A 15,884-nucleotide genomic window follows, 5' to 3' on the forward strand; every position below is an offset into this window, starting at 1 on the left:
GCTGGTCTTCCGTCCTTCACCCTCATTTTTCATATATGTTGTGACAGGTGAGGAAGATGTGAAGAAAGTACACTTCACACTGACACGCTGCTGTCCTTTTTCAAAGAATCTGCTGTCAGAGAGTGTTTTTTCAATTTAGTGCAAATCATATCTGGCACCTACCAATGTTATCTGGTCCTGTTTGCAGCTTAACAATCACCTGTGTAGGAAGGAAGGGACTGACGTGTAAAGTTAATAACCAGTTTTTGTTTTTAATGTGTTGTTTAGGGACAGGTTAATCAGAAATGGATTATACCAATATAATGTATTGGCATGGAAAAATTCAAGTGATGGCATAGCAGTCCTAGTTATAAGGAAAACAAATAACAGCATCTCTTTATCATCTTAAAATTTTACTCAGTATTTGATAGAATTGCTAAATTTGGCATTTTTTTTAATATTTGTAATGATTTTAAAATAATTAATACTTAATAATACATATTTTATATAACATATAATTATAATATTACATTATACAAGTATGAATAATTATTACATATACTGTTCAAAGGTTTTGGGGTTGTTAAGGTTTTTTATTAAATCTCATGCTCAATAAAGCAAAATTTTTATGATCAAAATACTGTAAAAGTTGTAATATTGTGAAAAATGATCACAGATTAAAATAACTGTCTTCTATTTTAATACATTTTAAAATGTAATTTCTTCCTGTGATGGCAAAACTGAGTTTTCAGCAGCTGTTTCTTCAGTCTTCAGTGTCACATGATCCTTCAGAAATAATTCTAATATCCTTATTTGGTGCCCAAGAAACATTTCTTATTATTATCAATGTTGAAAACAGTTGTGCTGCCTAATATTTTTGTGGTAACCATGATATGTCTTTTTTTCAGGATTCTTTGATGAAAAGAAAGTTCAAAATAACAAATTTATTTTTAAACCAAAATCTTTTGTAACATTACAAATGTTTTAGAAATATACTGTCAATTTTGATCAATTTAATGCATTCTTGTTGACAAAGTATTTATTTAAAAAAATCTTACTATGTATAATATGCTAAATAATAAATTCTCTGAATTTAACATGTGATGTGATCAGGTCATAATGTACTATAATATTGTCTATCTTTATTGTTAATATTTTGTACACTGCGTTCTGATATATATAGCATGTATGGTGCAGTATTTAGTTAAATCTTGTTGATTGACTTCCAGTGGCTTTCTGTTCAGTCAGTGTATTAACATTAAGCATTTTTCTGATCATTCAGGAGTAAGGAGTGACCCCTTCCCTTCTGGTTCAGATGGCAGACGGTCGGCAGCCTGAGGACAGCGGCCCCCAGTGGCCATCTCCGGGAGCCCAGGGCTCATCCTCGCCAGGTGGGCATGGAGAGAACGGCTTCTCTTCTACCTTCAGGACTTGCCAGCCTGGCAGTGACCACGCTGGTTCTGCCGCCTCCTACGCCAAAGAGAACGGCTTCAACGGAGACCTTACCTCTGGACACGCTGTGACTGCTGGTGAGAAGCAGAAAATGCCTTTCACATGAGCTTCTGTCCACAGGAAACCCTATGACTAATGACTTCAATCAGTGCTATATGATTATCTTTTGACTTCAGATTTTTTTACACAGCAATTGAAGTGAAATTTGTTAAGGATTTCCTTTCCAAGTTGTTTTATGAAAGAGGTCAAATAGTCTCATCTAGGCAGGCGTGTGACTTGCGGCGTATTGTCTGGTCATTATTGCTGTTATTTCTGGCTAAGAATTGCCCACTTAGACAGGAAGAGCCTGCAAGACTGTGAGTGTATGCATATATGTGTGTTTGTTTATATACTATATATATATATATATATATATATATATGCTCAGGGGCAGTGTTACTTAATTGAAACAACAATAATAGATTGTTAGAATAATAAACTGTTGATTTCAGCCAGCAGTTGACATTTCTTTTGCAATGAGCGAGGGTGTAATATGGTTGCAAACTTTCATGACTGAAATGTTATAATAGATATAATAGTTATAATAGATACTGTAGTTCAGAGCAGCCAAATTACATATTATCCACAGATGGTTTATCTTAATATTTCATAAAAAAATAACACAAGCTCCCTGCGTTCCGTCATGCAGGACAGCTATTAACGTAAAGTGAAAGGAAAGACATAATTAGCCAAGTGAACAATTATGTCTGTTTTTTTCCATTGCAATGATAGACTAGGGTTAATAACAGTGTGTTGCCATTTTAAAAGTCATGGTGTGCTATACACTTGCACTTACATCTCCAAAGCAGTTTAATCTTGTTTTTGGAGACCAGAGAGTTTAGACGACTCTGGCATGAGGAAGTAAGTTAGGCCAGAGCTTTTCTGTCTGGGTATTTGTGAGGCTTCAAGGGTGTACGAGGAAGAAAATGAGGTGGCGCTTCTCTCATGTCAGCACAAAAAATGTAAAAGGAAAGATTGCAGGGATGCTGAACAAAGGTCTGGCAGAGTAAATTGCAGGGGAGCAGCTGCCATGGCAACCCGCTGATATTGAGAGCTGCTGCTGTGAACCTACACTGGGGGAGGGAGTGCTGCTGTTTATTACCCCTCTAATGATGGATCATAATTGTCTATTACACACACACACAAACAATACCGGCGTTGCTGGACATTTGTATGGGTGTACATGTACACACAGGCACAAGAACACGTGCCATTACAGGCATATAACAAGGAATTTTACAAATGTCTCACCCCAAAATCAATGTTAAAAAAAAATTCACTACTGCTAAAAAAGTTTTTTTTTTCTAAAGAAATTAATATTTTTTTTCAACAAGTATATATTAAATTAATCAAAAGTAATAGTATTCTATCTACAAAAGATTTCTATTTCAAATAAACCGATTTCAAAGAATGCTGAAAAAACAAACATAGTAAGCAGCATAACTATTTTCAACATTGATAATAGTAAGAAATGTGTCTTGAGCATCAAATCGGCATATTAGAATGATTTCTGAAGGATCATGTGACACTGAAGACTGGAGAAATGCCTGCTGAAAATTCAGCTTTGTCATCATAGGAATACATTATATTTTAATATACATTCAAACAGAAAACTGTGATTTTTAATTGTAATAATATTTCACAATATTACTTTTTATATTTTGATTAAATGAATCCAGCCTTGGTGAGCATAACAGATTTATTTCAATAACATTGAAAAACGTTGCCAACTATAAACTGTTGAATGATAGTGCATGAATAACATTCTTATGTTATGAATATTAAGATGAATTAGCTTTGTCCAGTATAATTAATCACACTTTACCCCAGATTTTACCCCAAAAGCACATAAGAAAATCATGTTTTTTCATACTAGGCTACTGACAGTGTTAATACAATTATATTCTGTCATATGGATTGCACTGATTCGTACAATGTGTGAGGGGTTATGCAGAGGCAGTCTGGGAGTCCAGTCAGGGGTAGAACAGACACATCAGCAGACATGTTGATGTTAAATTTGTAGATGAAGAGTAGGACGAAGAGTTAGACGGACATATGAAGAGACAGATGCATCGTTCTAAGTGCCCTTCTGCACTTAAGTAAAGTAAAAGCAAAGTAACACTCTGACATCTGCTCACATCTCACATATGACATCTCACTTAAAACTGCATATACACTTTTCATTTTATATAATAATAATTTTTTTTTTTTTTTTAAAGTCGTGACGTATTGTCAAGTATGGTGACCCATACTCGAAATTGGTGCTCTGCGTTTAACCCATCCAAGTGCACACACACAGCAGTGAGTAGTGAACAAATCCACACACACACACACACACACCGTGAACACACACCCGGAGCAGTGGGCAGCCATGCTGCAGCGCCCGGGGAGCAATTGGGGGTTCGGTGCCTTGCTCAAGGGCACCTCAGTCGTGGTATTGAGGGTGGAGAGAGCGCTGGACATTCCCTCCCCCCACCTACAATTCCTGCCGGCCGGGGGCTCGAACTCGCAACCTTTCGATTACTAGTCCGACTCTCTAACCATTAGGCCACGACTTCCCCAATAATAATTAATTAATAATTAATCATAAGCAATAGTTGGTTTTTAGAAATGTCCCTTTTCACATATGAAATTAGCAACTGTACTGAGATCATGGGACGTTTCCCACATTAGTTCTTCTTGTTTTTAGGAATAATGGCATCTATTGTACTTTGCCCTTGTCACCTGACCATGACTGGGTGGGTCAAGTTTCTGATAATCAAAAGGTGCCATTGACTGTGCAATTTTAATTAATTTTTCTGTGTGATGTCAAAAAGTTGAAGTCATTTTCATAACTTTGTTTTAATAACTGCTCTTTTCTGAGTTCTAAAAGTTACAGTATGTTTTCATAGTACATCAAGCTCTTTCATCTTAAAAGATCGAGGAGAATATGATTCCTTATTATATGATTATATGTCCATTTATTTTCATTTTTTTCCAGATAATGTTCCCATCATGTACGGTTTACTCTTACTATATGTCACCGCTGATAGCTAAGTGTACAGTAGACAACGTATAATATGTTTTTATTAGCAGTTTTATGTGTTTATAAAATCCCTGTGCTTTCCAGTAATCTCTGTCCTCTGTATAAATCATCACAGTTCCCTTGTCACCTCCATAAATACTTAATACAGCGTAAAGCCAGGCAGAAAGCATCACCACAGTGATCCCTGACAGTGAGTGATGGAAATGGACTTCCCAACTCTAATGCTAATGATCCTTCAGCCAGGGTTGTGTGTTAACATTGCTCATGCGTTTCTCATTAACAAACCTGCCGTTATAAATCACTGAGCCAAGAGAATGACTTGTTTCTTTTGCTTACATCTATGTGTTTAATGAATGATTCCAGGTTGTGTTTTCATATTTCAGCACTGAGTTCACTATTGACGTGAGTAAAACTGCTCGATTTTAAAGAGTGGGTCTGACTATGTGCCCCTGTGGAGAGAAAGACCTTCCCTGAGAATAGTTTCTCTGCCTCTGTGACCCGTGACTCTGTGATGGTGAGATTTTTGAGCTAAGGGGCATTGGCAAGGCCAGCACACACAAGAGCCCTTCAGACACACAAGAGGCGCTAGACCGAAATACTGACAGTGCGACATATGACATTGCTTTGCATAAAGAACGGACACTTGAAAAGCAGAGAGGGAGAGAGATTGCTTGCTGAGGCAGCTGTTGGCTTGAATTATAGGGGCTGGACTGAAAAGCTTGCCGGCCTGGAATGGTGCACAATAATGGTGTGAATTACATAAAAACCATATTTAAGTCTGCTTGTTAGCATCGTAAAAATATTTTCCAGCATTATTTTATTTTATTTTATTTGAATCCTTACATTTAGGATTTGAAACTTTGACATAACTAGACATAACAGACTTGAATGTCTCAAATCTTGTCACATTTTTCGGAATTAATTTAATTAATTTTATTAATTATAGCATTTTATTTTATTTTTATTTTATTTTATTTTATTTCGTGTATGAAACTTTGATACATAACTAGACATAGCATAAACTTGAATTATATCTCGAATCTTGTGGCTTTTTACAGGGATTAATTTATTGTTATGTGTTCATTAATCATTGCATTTTATTTTAATGCATTTTATTTTATTGCAATTTATCATTGAGCACTTGGAATGGGTAACACCAACATTAGGATTTAATTTGCTAACCAAGCACAAACAACAAACAATACTTTTACTGTATTAATTAACAACTTAATGAATTATGTAAACACCTCTACAGTATGCTAAACATTTGTATAATTTCAGGTTGAAAGAGCAGGAATCAACAATCACCAGTAGTGTATTTATGCATGTCATAAATTAACCTACAATAGATTATTAATAGTCTATTGTTAGTTCATGATACCTGATGCAATAATGAATTGAACCTTTTTGTGAAGTGTTGCATTGGAATATTTCATGACCTACAAGCTACGCACAGTACCTGCAGTTTGAGATAAACTGATTTAGAGAAACCATGAGATAGCAGCACAGATGCAGAGAGTCTGTTATACGGCGGTGTGTCACTCACACACTGAGGGCGGCAAAACCCACAGCCGAAGCATGCTGGGAGACCATTCAGATTGGGCCCAGGCTGTGTGTTGCTGTGGCAACAGCTCTGCTCTTTGGCGGGGGAGTCCTGGCATGGAGTACCAGCCATCCCCCTCCTCCTTCCCGGCTTTCTTTTGGCAGGCAGACACGACTAAGAGTGCACAGGGAAGCATTTGCCTCCAGACAACCAGATAACCGGCACTCACTTTTTGGTAAGAGCTTTGATTTTTCTAACGGGTTGTTGGTCAGAGGCATGAGAATAACTAGTTGTTAGCATATTTGCACTTGTGTGTCTATATTGCATGTTTTCTAAAAATGCTGGCAAATAGATTTGACTCTGATTTCTGCAACCTGTCTAAGGGGAAATATGACTGTCCATGTGAATAACATGTACCACGCAGTATTCTTCATATTTTAGTGTGTGGCTGTGTTTGGGCTACTTTTTTGGGTATTTACTTATTGTGTGTGCTGATGTCTCAGGGATGGGAGCTATTGTGTGCTGGAGGCAAACCCATCTGATCAGCAGTCCGAGCACATCTCTTGCAGATGGGTGTGGACAGGCACAAGGGGGGAGAGAGGGGGATGCTTGGTAGACACACCAGCACATCTGTCAGACACAAAGACGCTGATAGACTGGTCAGGTTTGCCCTGAAAGTGAATCTATAGTGACACAGCTACAGACATGGTGCAGCTATAAAGTAGGTGGTTAAAGAGAGAGATATACTGAAAAATATAGTTAAAAAGATGACAGGCCGTATAGTTTCATTTGATTATTAGACCAGAGAGAGCTATATATATATATATATATATATATACAAATGAATCAATTCACTGGGTCTCTGGTCATGTTCATATTCTCTGCCCTCCTGTTGAGTCATGCAGTAATTGGCTGTGAAGATCAGCTTATGTAATTTGTTATTTCAAATTCATCGTTACATAGTAAACATCTTTTTCCAGGAAATGATGCAGTTTATTAGCAGCTGTAGTTGTAGATTAAAAACACTCGAGTGACGGAATAGTTTGCTGAACAATTCTGTCATTTATTCACTTTGATGTTGTTCCTACATAAAATATTTTTCTATAAAGCATAAAATGTAGAAATTTTGGTAAAATTTTACTGTGAGTTCCTATTATTGTTTCCTGTTTATTATCATGAAGTGCTCTGAAATAACCTTATAAAGGAAACTTAACATTAATTAAGAATGAACAATTAATTCGTTGCTGTTTATGGTTACACTTTATTTTAAGGTGTCTTTGTTACAGTGCAATTAAACATTTAAATACTGAGTAATATTGATTTACTACATGCCTACTTACTATATGGTTGGGGTTAGGGTTTGGCTTAGGGTTGCTTGCATGTTATTATGCATAATTAATTGTTATTATAATAGTGAGTACATATATGTAACAAGGACACCTTAAAAGGGTCCTATTATGCTTTATCCCTTTTTGAATTTTAGTCAGTGTGTAGTTTGTGTAGATAAAAAGATCTACAAAGTCCACTCCAAAGGGAGATATTTCGTAAAAAAAAAAAAAAACCTTTTCAAGAACTAACGAACTGCTCGTTTGGACTACAGCGTTGCTTTCCTGTGTTTGTGATGTCACAAAGGGCCCATTAGAAAATCTTTAAAGTAAATCCCGCCTACCGATATTCGAATGGTTGGCGGGTGGGGAGAACGCTTAGTTGAGCACTGCACGTTTAAAAATCGAAACCCGGTGCGGGTGTTTTTTTATCACTGTATTTCTGAAGGAAATTGACTGTCCAGAAAATTTTGGATGTCATTTTCATTTCATCTTGCATGTAATGTCTGATAAAGCAGCGTTTGTGAGCGGAGCGCTGCTTTGTGTACAGCGTTACCGAGAAAACTTCGATCTCTACCACTCCAACAGCGGCTCCCACTGGCAGAGAATGAATTTGCTTATTTATGCTGCCACAAATAGTATAACTCTGTGGGACTATGGTACAAATAAATTCAACTGTATAACAGTTTCACTGCATTTCATGTTATAATAGAATTAAAGAACAATAAACATAATACATATTACCGTTGCATTTATCTGTACATAGTAAATGCAGTTATTTTTAAGCTGTTGTTGATATCCTATCTAAAACGTGATTTAGCCAAACAACAACAACAATAACATTACCACTTTAATGTCTTGCAATATCCGTGCGTGCAAAGGTTCATGCGTGATCCTCTTGTTCAATATTCTCGGGGTCTGAATTGATATGGCAATATTGACGAACTTGATGCTTTGGCAAGGGGCGGGGCAGTACTGAAACACCATACTATTCCAGCGCGTCATTGCGTCCGAAATTCGTTTTGCTTTTTCGCGCTCAGTGTGGAAAGGTCTTAAGCTATTCGCCAATCACAATGCACTGGGACAGCTAACCAATCACAACACATTTCGTTTTTCGGAAGGCGGGCCTTGATCAAACCCGAAACTAATCGAGCCATTTGTGCCAGGCTGGGGAGAGAGGTATTGAAATAATAATGTAAATTATGCGAAAAATAATGTGTGTTTTCTAACCACCAAGCATGAGAGCATGTTCTAGTACACCCCCAAAACAAATCATTACAATAGTCATTTCTAAATAATAAAGTACTTCAATGACTCTTGCACTATAAGTCGTCTGAAGGCATAGAATGATTTTGTTTGATTTAACCAAATTAAATTTGTCATTCTGTTGTTCTTGCAGCTCTCAAATCACATTCTGTTGTGCAGAAAAGAGCTGCATTAAAGATTGAGGGTTGGGTGATTCATTTATGAAGTTCAGTACAATGATTTAGTGATCCACTAGTCTATGAAAGAGATTCAGTAAATAATGACATTTTAGACTGTTCATCACATAAAACTGTTGTATAACATCAGAAGACTTGTAATATAGTCAAAATTACTTGTCTTGTTCTTTATTGTTGGTTTTGCCTTTTTAAAAACAGCAACAAGGACTATTTTAAGTGAAAAAACAACATCACACAGGTTTTGAACGGCATGAGTGTGACTAAATAATGACAGAATTGTCATTTTGAGTGAATTATTTACTGTGACTCTCTTCTAGAGAAGTCTGACCGCAGGTTGGTGGCGTACCACAAACTCGAGTCTGCGTGGGTGAACATTATTCTAATGGGATCTGAGCAAAACTCTTTTCCCTTTCTGTGCGTGTGTATGGTGGGTGGGCTGATGCTGGGGCTGTAAGGTGGGTGAAAATTGTGCCTGAAAAGTGCACAAGAAACAAAAGCGATGCATTGCTGACTCCCATCATGCAGCCTGTTTGCACTGGAGAGAGAGAGTGGGAGTAGCAAATGGCCCTTAATCACTTCGCATCTCTTCAGAAAGCTTTGACGTAAGCCTCACTGCCGTGTTTTTCTCCGTCTGTGCTAATGTGTCGGCCTCGTGTCTGAGCACATGTTAGCTGATCGTTGCAGCATCAACTTCAGTTAAATTGAAATGCCTCGGCTTGTGCTTGCATGTTAAATGATTAATATTGCAAACACAACAACGATTCATGACTGTTTACAACATTATACTGAGCTTGTCATTGCACTAAATGTGCTTTTGGAACACATTTAAACTCTTACTCCTACACAGTTGGTTTGCAGGCACTGTCTTTGACAATCATCAGCTATGGGTGGCCATTGCATTGTAGATCCATCTTGAGATTAAAATCAGACTGTTGACACCACTGAAATTTATCTGATGTGTTGTAAGAATGCAGCAAATGTGTTAGTGTCTTTAAGAGTCGAGGGATACTTTTAATAGCACCGTTTTAAAGCAGAATCTATCCCTGGACGCGTGTTGCCAGCCAATCCGTGGGCTGTGTTCTGCCCGCTGCTTAATCGGTCTCTTCTTTACCTCCCCAATCTACCGTTACCATGACAATTTACTCTCTCAAAGTGCTGCCAATTTTCTTGCCATTTTCAGCTTTCTCCTTTTCTTTTTTTGGGAGTGTTTTCCTTTGCGTTAGAGGTTCAAATTAATATCCTCTGAATGGACATAGATAAAGCTGAATTACACATTGGAAGTTAAATTTATTTGCTGTGAAATTATATTTAAGCAATTATAGAGAAGAATAGATTTGTAGACTGACTCAATCTTTTATAATGTGCAGTTATGTCTTTGCATTGTCTAGCTGTTAATATAATGTATGTTTTCTAACATTCTTTCCTAACTGAAGCGACAAGTGATAAGGAGTGATTTCTTCTAAAACTGAGTTTTTGTCTTAATAAGCTGTGATTGCCGGAAGCAATGAGAAACAGCCAATGAGAACAGTTTTATCAGCCATCTGGTTTCAAAATCAGGTTTTTGATTGGCTGTGATTGTCACATTGAGCAGCATTTTTAGCTTCATTGATAAATTATATGTCACTGTAAATTTGTCTGTCTACTTAGGAAAATGAGTAAGACAGTAATGAGACATTGTAATATTTGGGGCTATATTGAAGTGCTCATTTGTCTCTGTAAGGATTATTCTTTAGATATTTATTAGGCCACATACACTGGCATTGATATATTTGGGGATAGTAAGATCCTTTTTTCAAGAAATTAATGCTTTTATTCAACTGGGTTATATTAAATTGATCAAAAGTGACAGTAAAGACATTTATAATGTTACAAAAGATTTGTATTTCAAACAAATGAAATTTCCATAAATCAAACAAACCTGAAAAATGTATCAAGCAGAACATTTGTTTTCAATTAGGGGGTCGACCGATTATTGGCCTGGCCGATTATGGGTGCCGATATTAGGCATTTTTGTGGTTATCCGTATCGTTCATTTTCAAAACCGATTTGCCGATAAAATAATTTAAGAGCATTTAAAAAAAGGTTTTATCTGACCCTTTGTTATTTTTAATTTTGACATTAATTTTCATTTTTACACCAGACTTATATATTGGTTTAAAATACTGGTTATCGGTCTACTTGATCTGTAATAATCGGTATTGACATCTGCCCTAAAAAACACATACCGGTCAACCCCTATTTTCAATGTTGATATTAAGAAATGTTAAGCACCAAATCAGCATGTTTACAATCCTGTGACACTGGCTGCTGAAAATTCAGCTTTGCCATCACCGTAATTAATTACTTTTTGTATTAAAATAGAAAACAATTATTTTCAATTGTATTAATATTTCACAATATTACTATGTTTACTGTATTTGTGATCAAATAAATGTATCCTTGTTGATAATAAGAGGCTTCTTTCGAAAACATTTAAAAATCTTACTGACCCCAAACATTTGAATGGTAGTATAAGAGTAGAAATGAAACATTTAGAGTTGTTTGTGCTCTGTGTTTGTTTATGGGAAGTCTCTGTGATTGTTTTTACTAATATTGTTTCAAACCATTTGATATTTTTTACTTACACCAACAAAGACCTTAAATTGATAATTCACCCAACAATGGAAATTCTCTCATTAATTACTCACCCTCATGTTGTTCCAAACCTGTAAGACCTTCATTCATCTTCGGACCACAAATTAAGATATTTTTGATGAAATCCTTGAGCTTTCTTACCCTCCATAGACAGCAAGGGTACTATCATGATCAAGGCACAGAAATGTAGTAAGGACATCATTAAAATAGTCCATGTGACATCAGTGGTTCAAATGTAATTTTACAAAGCTACGAGAATACTTTTTGTGCACAAAGAAAACAAAAATAACAACTTTTGTCAACAATTCTTCTCCACGCCACCTTGGCGCCTTGGATTAAATAAAAAATATCTTAATTTGTGTTCTGAAGATGAACAAAGGTCTTACAGGTTTGGAATGACATGAGGATGAGTAATTAATGACAGAATTTCCATTTTTGGATGAACTATTCCTTTAATTGCGTGTGTGGGCCACCATATGTGTGTACAGTTGTCTTATAATGTGCTCACAATGTAATACAGTCTCATTCTCATTGGCTCAGATCTCTTTGCAGTGCTTAACTGGAATTGTTGGAATTGGACTGCCGGAATTGTTTGATTGATTAAAAAGTGTTCTATTATAACATAAGAAGTGAAGAAATCTTGTCTGGATTGATTCAGAAAATATGTGTGAATATTTGCCCGTGAACTTACTCATGTGGGCATGTGTTGATGTGTGTGTGTATGTGTATGTGTCGCACAGAGCAAGTATCAGCGCGGATCGTGCAGGAGGTTACGGCCGAAGCGGTAGCAGTACTGAAGGGAGAGCAGGAGCTGCATCTGGACACTGCTGTCAGGCTGCCATCAGGTAGGCCTGCAGGAGAGCCTCCTGAGATACTGGAGGTTGGCCACACTCAGGCCAGCTCTTAAACGACTTTATTGTATTGGTGAGATGCAGAGATGAGAAGATAAAAATGGAAGGCTGTGGGAACAGTAAGGATTTATTTTTTTTTTTTTTGGTTTTTGAATTCCTTTTCGGAGGTGCTTCCAGAAGGCTCTTAGCAAAGTGTACAGACACTGGTCACAAGTAGTTTTTGCTGTTTATAATTATATAATTCTGGGTAATGAGTCTTTGTGATTTATTTTACACCTTAAGGTAATAATTCACCTAAAAATGAAACTTGTCACCATTTACTGATTCCAAATTAATAATAATAAAAAAATACTGATTCCAAATTCATATTTCTTTCTTTCTTGGAACATAATAGGAGAAATCTGAATAATGTACAGGTTGCTCATGTATGTACACTACTGTTCAAGTGTTTGGGGTCAGTAAAATTAGTAAGAAATTAATGCTTTTATTCAGAAAGGATTAATTACAGTGACAGTAATAGAATTATTAGATATTAAAATGATGTTAGAATGATATTAGAATGACATCTCAAGGATCATGTGACACTGAAGACTGAACTAATGGATGCTGAAAATTTTAAAATATATTAAAGTTGAGTAGCAGTTGTATTTACTTTGTGTAATATGTCCTAAAATGAACTGCATTTTACTGTAACCTTTGAGCAGTTCTGTACTTTAAACTGTTGCTTTTAAGTTTCAGAAAGGATGAAAAAAAAACATTAAACTTATAAGAAAAGTAGTCCAGGTGTCTTGTGTGCTACATTGTAAGTCTTCTAAAACTATACAATAGCTTTATGTCATGAGCTTAAAATAACAACCCTTCATGAATCAGACATCACTACTTATCATACGCTAGGTGAGCTAGTGCATATGCCAAGATTTTTCATTCATTTTCATTTTCAGGTGAACTGTTCCTTTAAATGTTTACATATTTTCATGTTTGTCAAACACAACATGGAGAGACAGTACTCAAATAAGTTTTATTTTTGCTTCCCTATCTCTGTGGTATGTGATCATTGTTGTTCTGTGTATCCATTTCTTGTTCTGTGTGTAAACTGATCAAAGCTGTGGAAAGCTTCAGCAGGGCACTTGTTTTTCCTTTATAATGGCATATCTGCCCTGACAGCTGACTTGTCCCAGCTCCTCTCTGCTTGATTTCTGTACCCACCCGCCCCTGGCGATCTGTGTGTGTGTGTGTGCCAACACAGGGCAGAGAGGGTCAGCATTAGGGTGAACCTTTAGCCCTCTCTGTCTTTAATGGCTGCCTGGTCATAGTAAAAGTGGACTTTTGTTTCTTGGTTTCTGTGGTTGTACTGCATGTCTTTTGTGCTGTGGTTTTATCTGAGCTTTCTTGGTTTTGAAAGTTAATTTGTGAGCATGTGTTGCTTGTGTTTTGCTTTATGAGGACTGTGCAGTATGCTGGTGACATTAGGGTGTGAATTTACTTATTGAACAGCATAATTGTTCACATCATTAGAAAGCTAAAATAGTACAAACATATAATGGCACACATGAACATGAACTTGCGGTCATCCTTTTTTCCATTACAAACTCAGTTCAAAATGTTCAGATGCTTCATTGTCAGACTTCAAAGAAAAAGGAAAAATGAAACAAACTCTGTAGCTCTAAGTTTCCACTTGCTGGAATTGCTGGAATTAGTCAGCAAAATTAGATAATGATTTCTGCACTAACACGCTTGATGTTGAGTCGGTCTGTCAGAAGAGCTCAAAGGATTAGAGACGGCAAAGTATTCAGCATATCAATCCTGAGCCCTGACTCCTCTCTGCTCAGCATATCCTTAGAAATAACTCTCTCGCACACACAACCCCATTTATTTCATTTGGGTGGGTGGGGGTATTTTTACATTCAAATCTATTGTTATTAAACTGCTTGCCCCTTGGAGTCCCTTTATAAGCTAATACAAGCTAATTGCATTTTAAGATACAATTTTATCCCGACGTGAATCTTTTCTTTCCTTGTTAAAACATGCCCACTGGGTTTCAAGGGGTTTATTTTTCTTGTGTGGGCATTTACAGAAATTGTTCATACTTAAAATTAAGAAAATGTCACATCAGAGCTTGCTTGCATTTCCTGATCTAGTTCCCTCTACTTCTCATCATCGTTACCTGTCTGTTCTTTACTATAGTTACTATTTAAAGGTAAAAAAGGAACAAACTCATATTTGTAGACTCATATTCCAAAACCTTGCTTACTTTATGTACAAATGTTTTTTTATTGTGACTTTTGAGCAATTTAATGCATCCTAATTGAATACAAATATTAAAGACAGACCCTAAATTTTGTTTTCAGTAGTTCACTAAGCTCATGATATGATAATCAAGTTAGCATAAAAATACATATAATGCACTTTTTAGTATTATTGTTTAGTTTAATTTAGTTATAATCAGTATTTCTCTTTTTCACCTTCTTCATGAAGGACACACATGCAACATTTTCTTAGAATTTGAAGAACCTTGGAACTTTAATTTAAATCTCCTACTGTAGGTTGCCTTAAAATTCTTTCTCTGTAGGCAGTTCAGTTGGTTTTATAACAGACCCAATGGGAAGCCTGAACTGTAACTGCGTTGATCTGATCTTGAACATTGTCTTGATCTCTTCTTCTTTTCTTCTGTTTGTTTGCAGTGGAGGACTCTGCAAACCTGCCGCCCTCACCTCCTCCGTCCCCTGCAGCAGAGCATTTTGGGCCTTTGGATCAAGGTAGGGTCATGCTTCTTGTGTGTATGGAGAGAGGTGAGGTGAAAAACACACTGAAAGAACTTGAACACCTTTTTTTCCATGAGTATTCCGGTCGCCCTCTGACCCTGGCTTGAATGAGGGAGTTCTATTTGGGGACGCCTGCTAGTCCCACCCCTTCCAGGCTTATTTCGCCCGTCACAGTGACCTACAGATGCCCACGCTCCACTGATTTGTGGGGCCAGTCCAAAGATTGATGGAGTTGTGTTTGCAGGATCAACTTTGCCTCCTTTGTTGACATCATTCAAGTCAACCTCCTCTTCCTCATCCAGTATCTCCAGCTCTTAAACATGGCCTCATCTTCATCTTTGCTAACTCCGGGAGCTTATCTTGATCAAAACTCACGCCAAAGTGACCCAACCCCTTTCCAGTTCTCATAACCAATCAAACTTAACCTTTCCTTATACCCCGCCCAACCATGGATCTTGACTCCACCTTGCATGAAAGCCTTGAACCTTGAACTGAATGCTGCGCTGTCTCACCTGCAGCTCATGTTTCCAGGTTGTTGTTGAAACGGTGTGGCATTCAGGTTGCCTGCTCATCCTCTCTCCAAAATCAGATCTGTTGATTGCTCCAAACCTTTCTCAGTTCCTCTGTGTGTCCTTGTCTTTAGTTTTGCATGTTGTGTCGTAGATGCTGTTGATGTTGTGGGCTTTTGCTCATTCGTCATTTTGACTGTGTCTGTCTGTACTGTCTGTGGTAGGTCAATGCCATGCTCAGATCACTCTCTGAAGATACTAAACTAAACACTAATGTCATTAACACAATCACTAACAGCCTTCAGGGGAAGCTACGCCAAATG

The 15,884-nt window shown here is 37.0% G+C and overlaps 1 protein-coding gene across 1 annotated transcript in view; it reads left to right on the forward strand.

The window, feature by feature from the left end:
* Positions 1–1,294: 1,294 nt before the first annotated feature.
* The window catches only part of LOC306876883 (microtubule-associated protein 2-like), a gene marked incomplete at its 5' end in the record, with an annotated part of 39,757 nt that continues 25,167 nt past the window's right edge, over positions 1,295–15,884 (forward strand). The window contains 3 exons of the mRNA XM_079428325.1: positions 1,295–1,508; positions 12,180–12,284; positions 14,972–15,046. Coding sequence (XP_079284451.1) covers positions 1,295–1,508; positions 12,180–12,284; positions 14,972–15,046 — 394 coding nt within the window. The remainder of the gene's footprint in view (positions 1,509–12,179; positions 12,285–14,971; positions 15,047–15,884) is intronic.

Source organism: Barbus barbus, assembly GCF_936440315.1.
Source record: "Barbus barbus genome assembly, chromosome: 11".
NCBI lineage: Eukaryota > Metazoa > Chordata > Actinopteri > Cypriniformes > Cyprinidae > Barbus > Barbus barbus.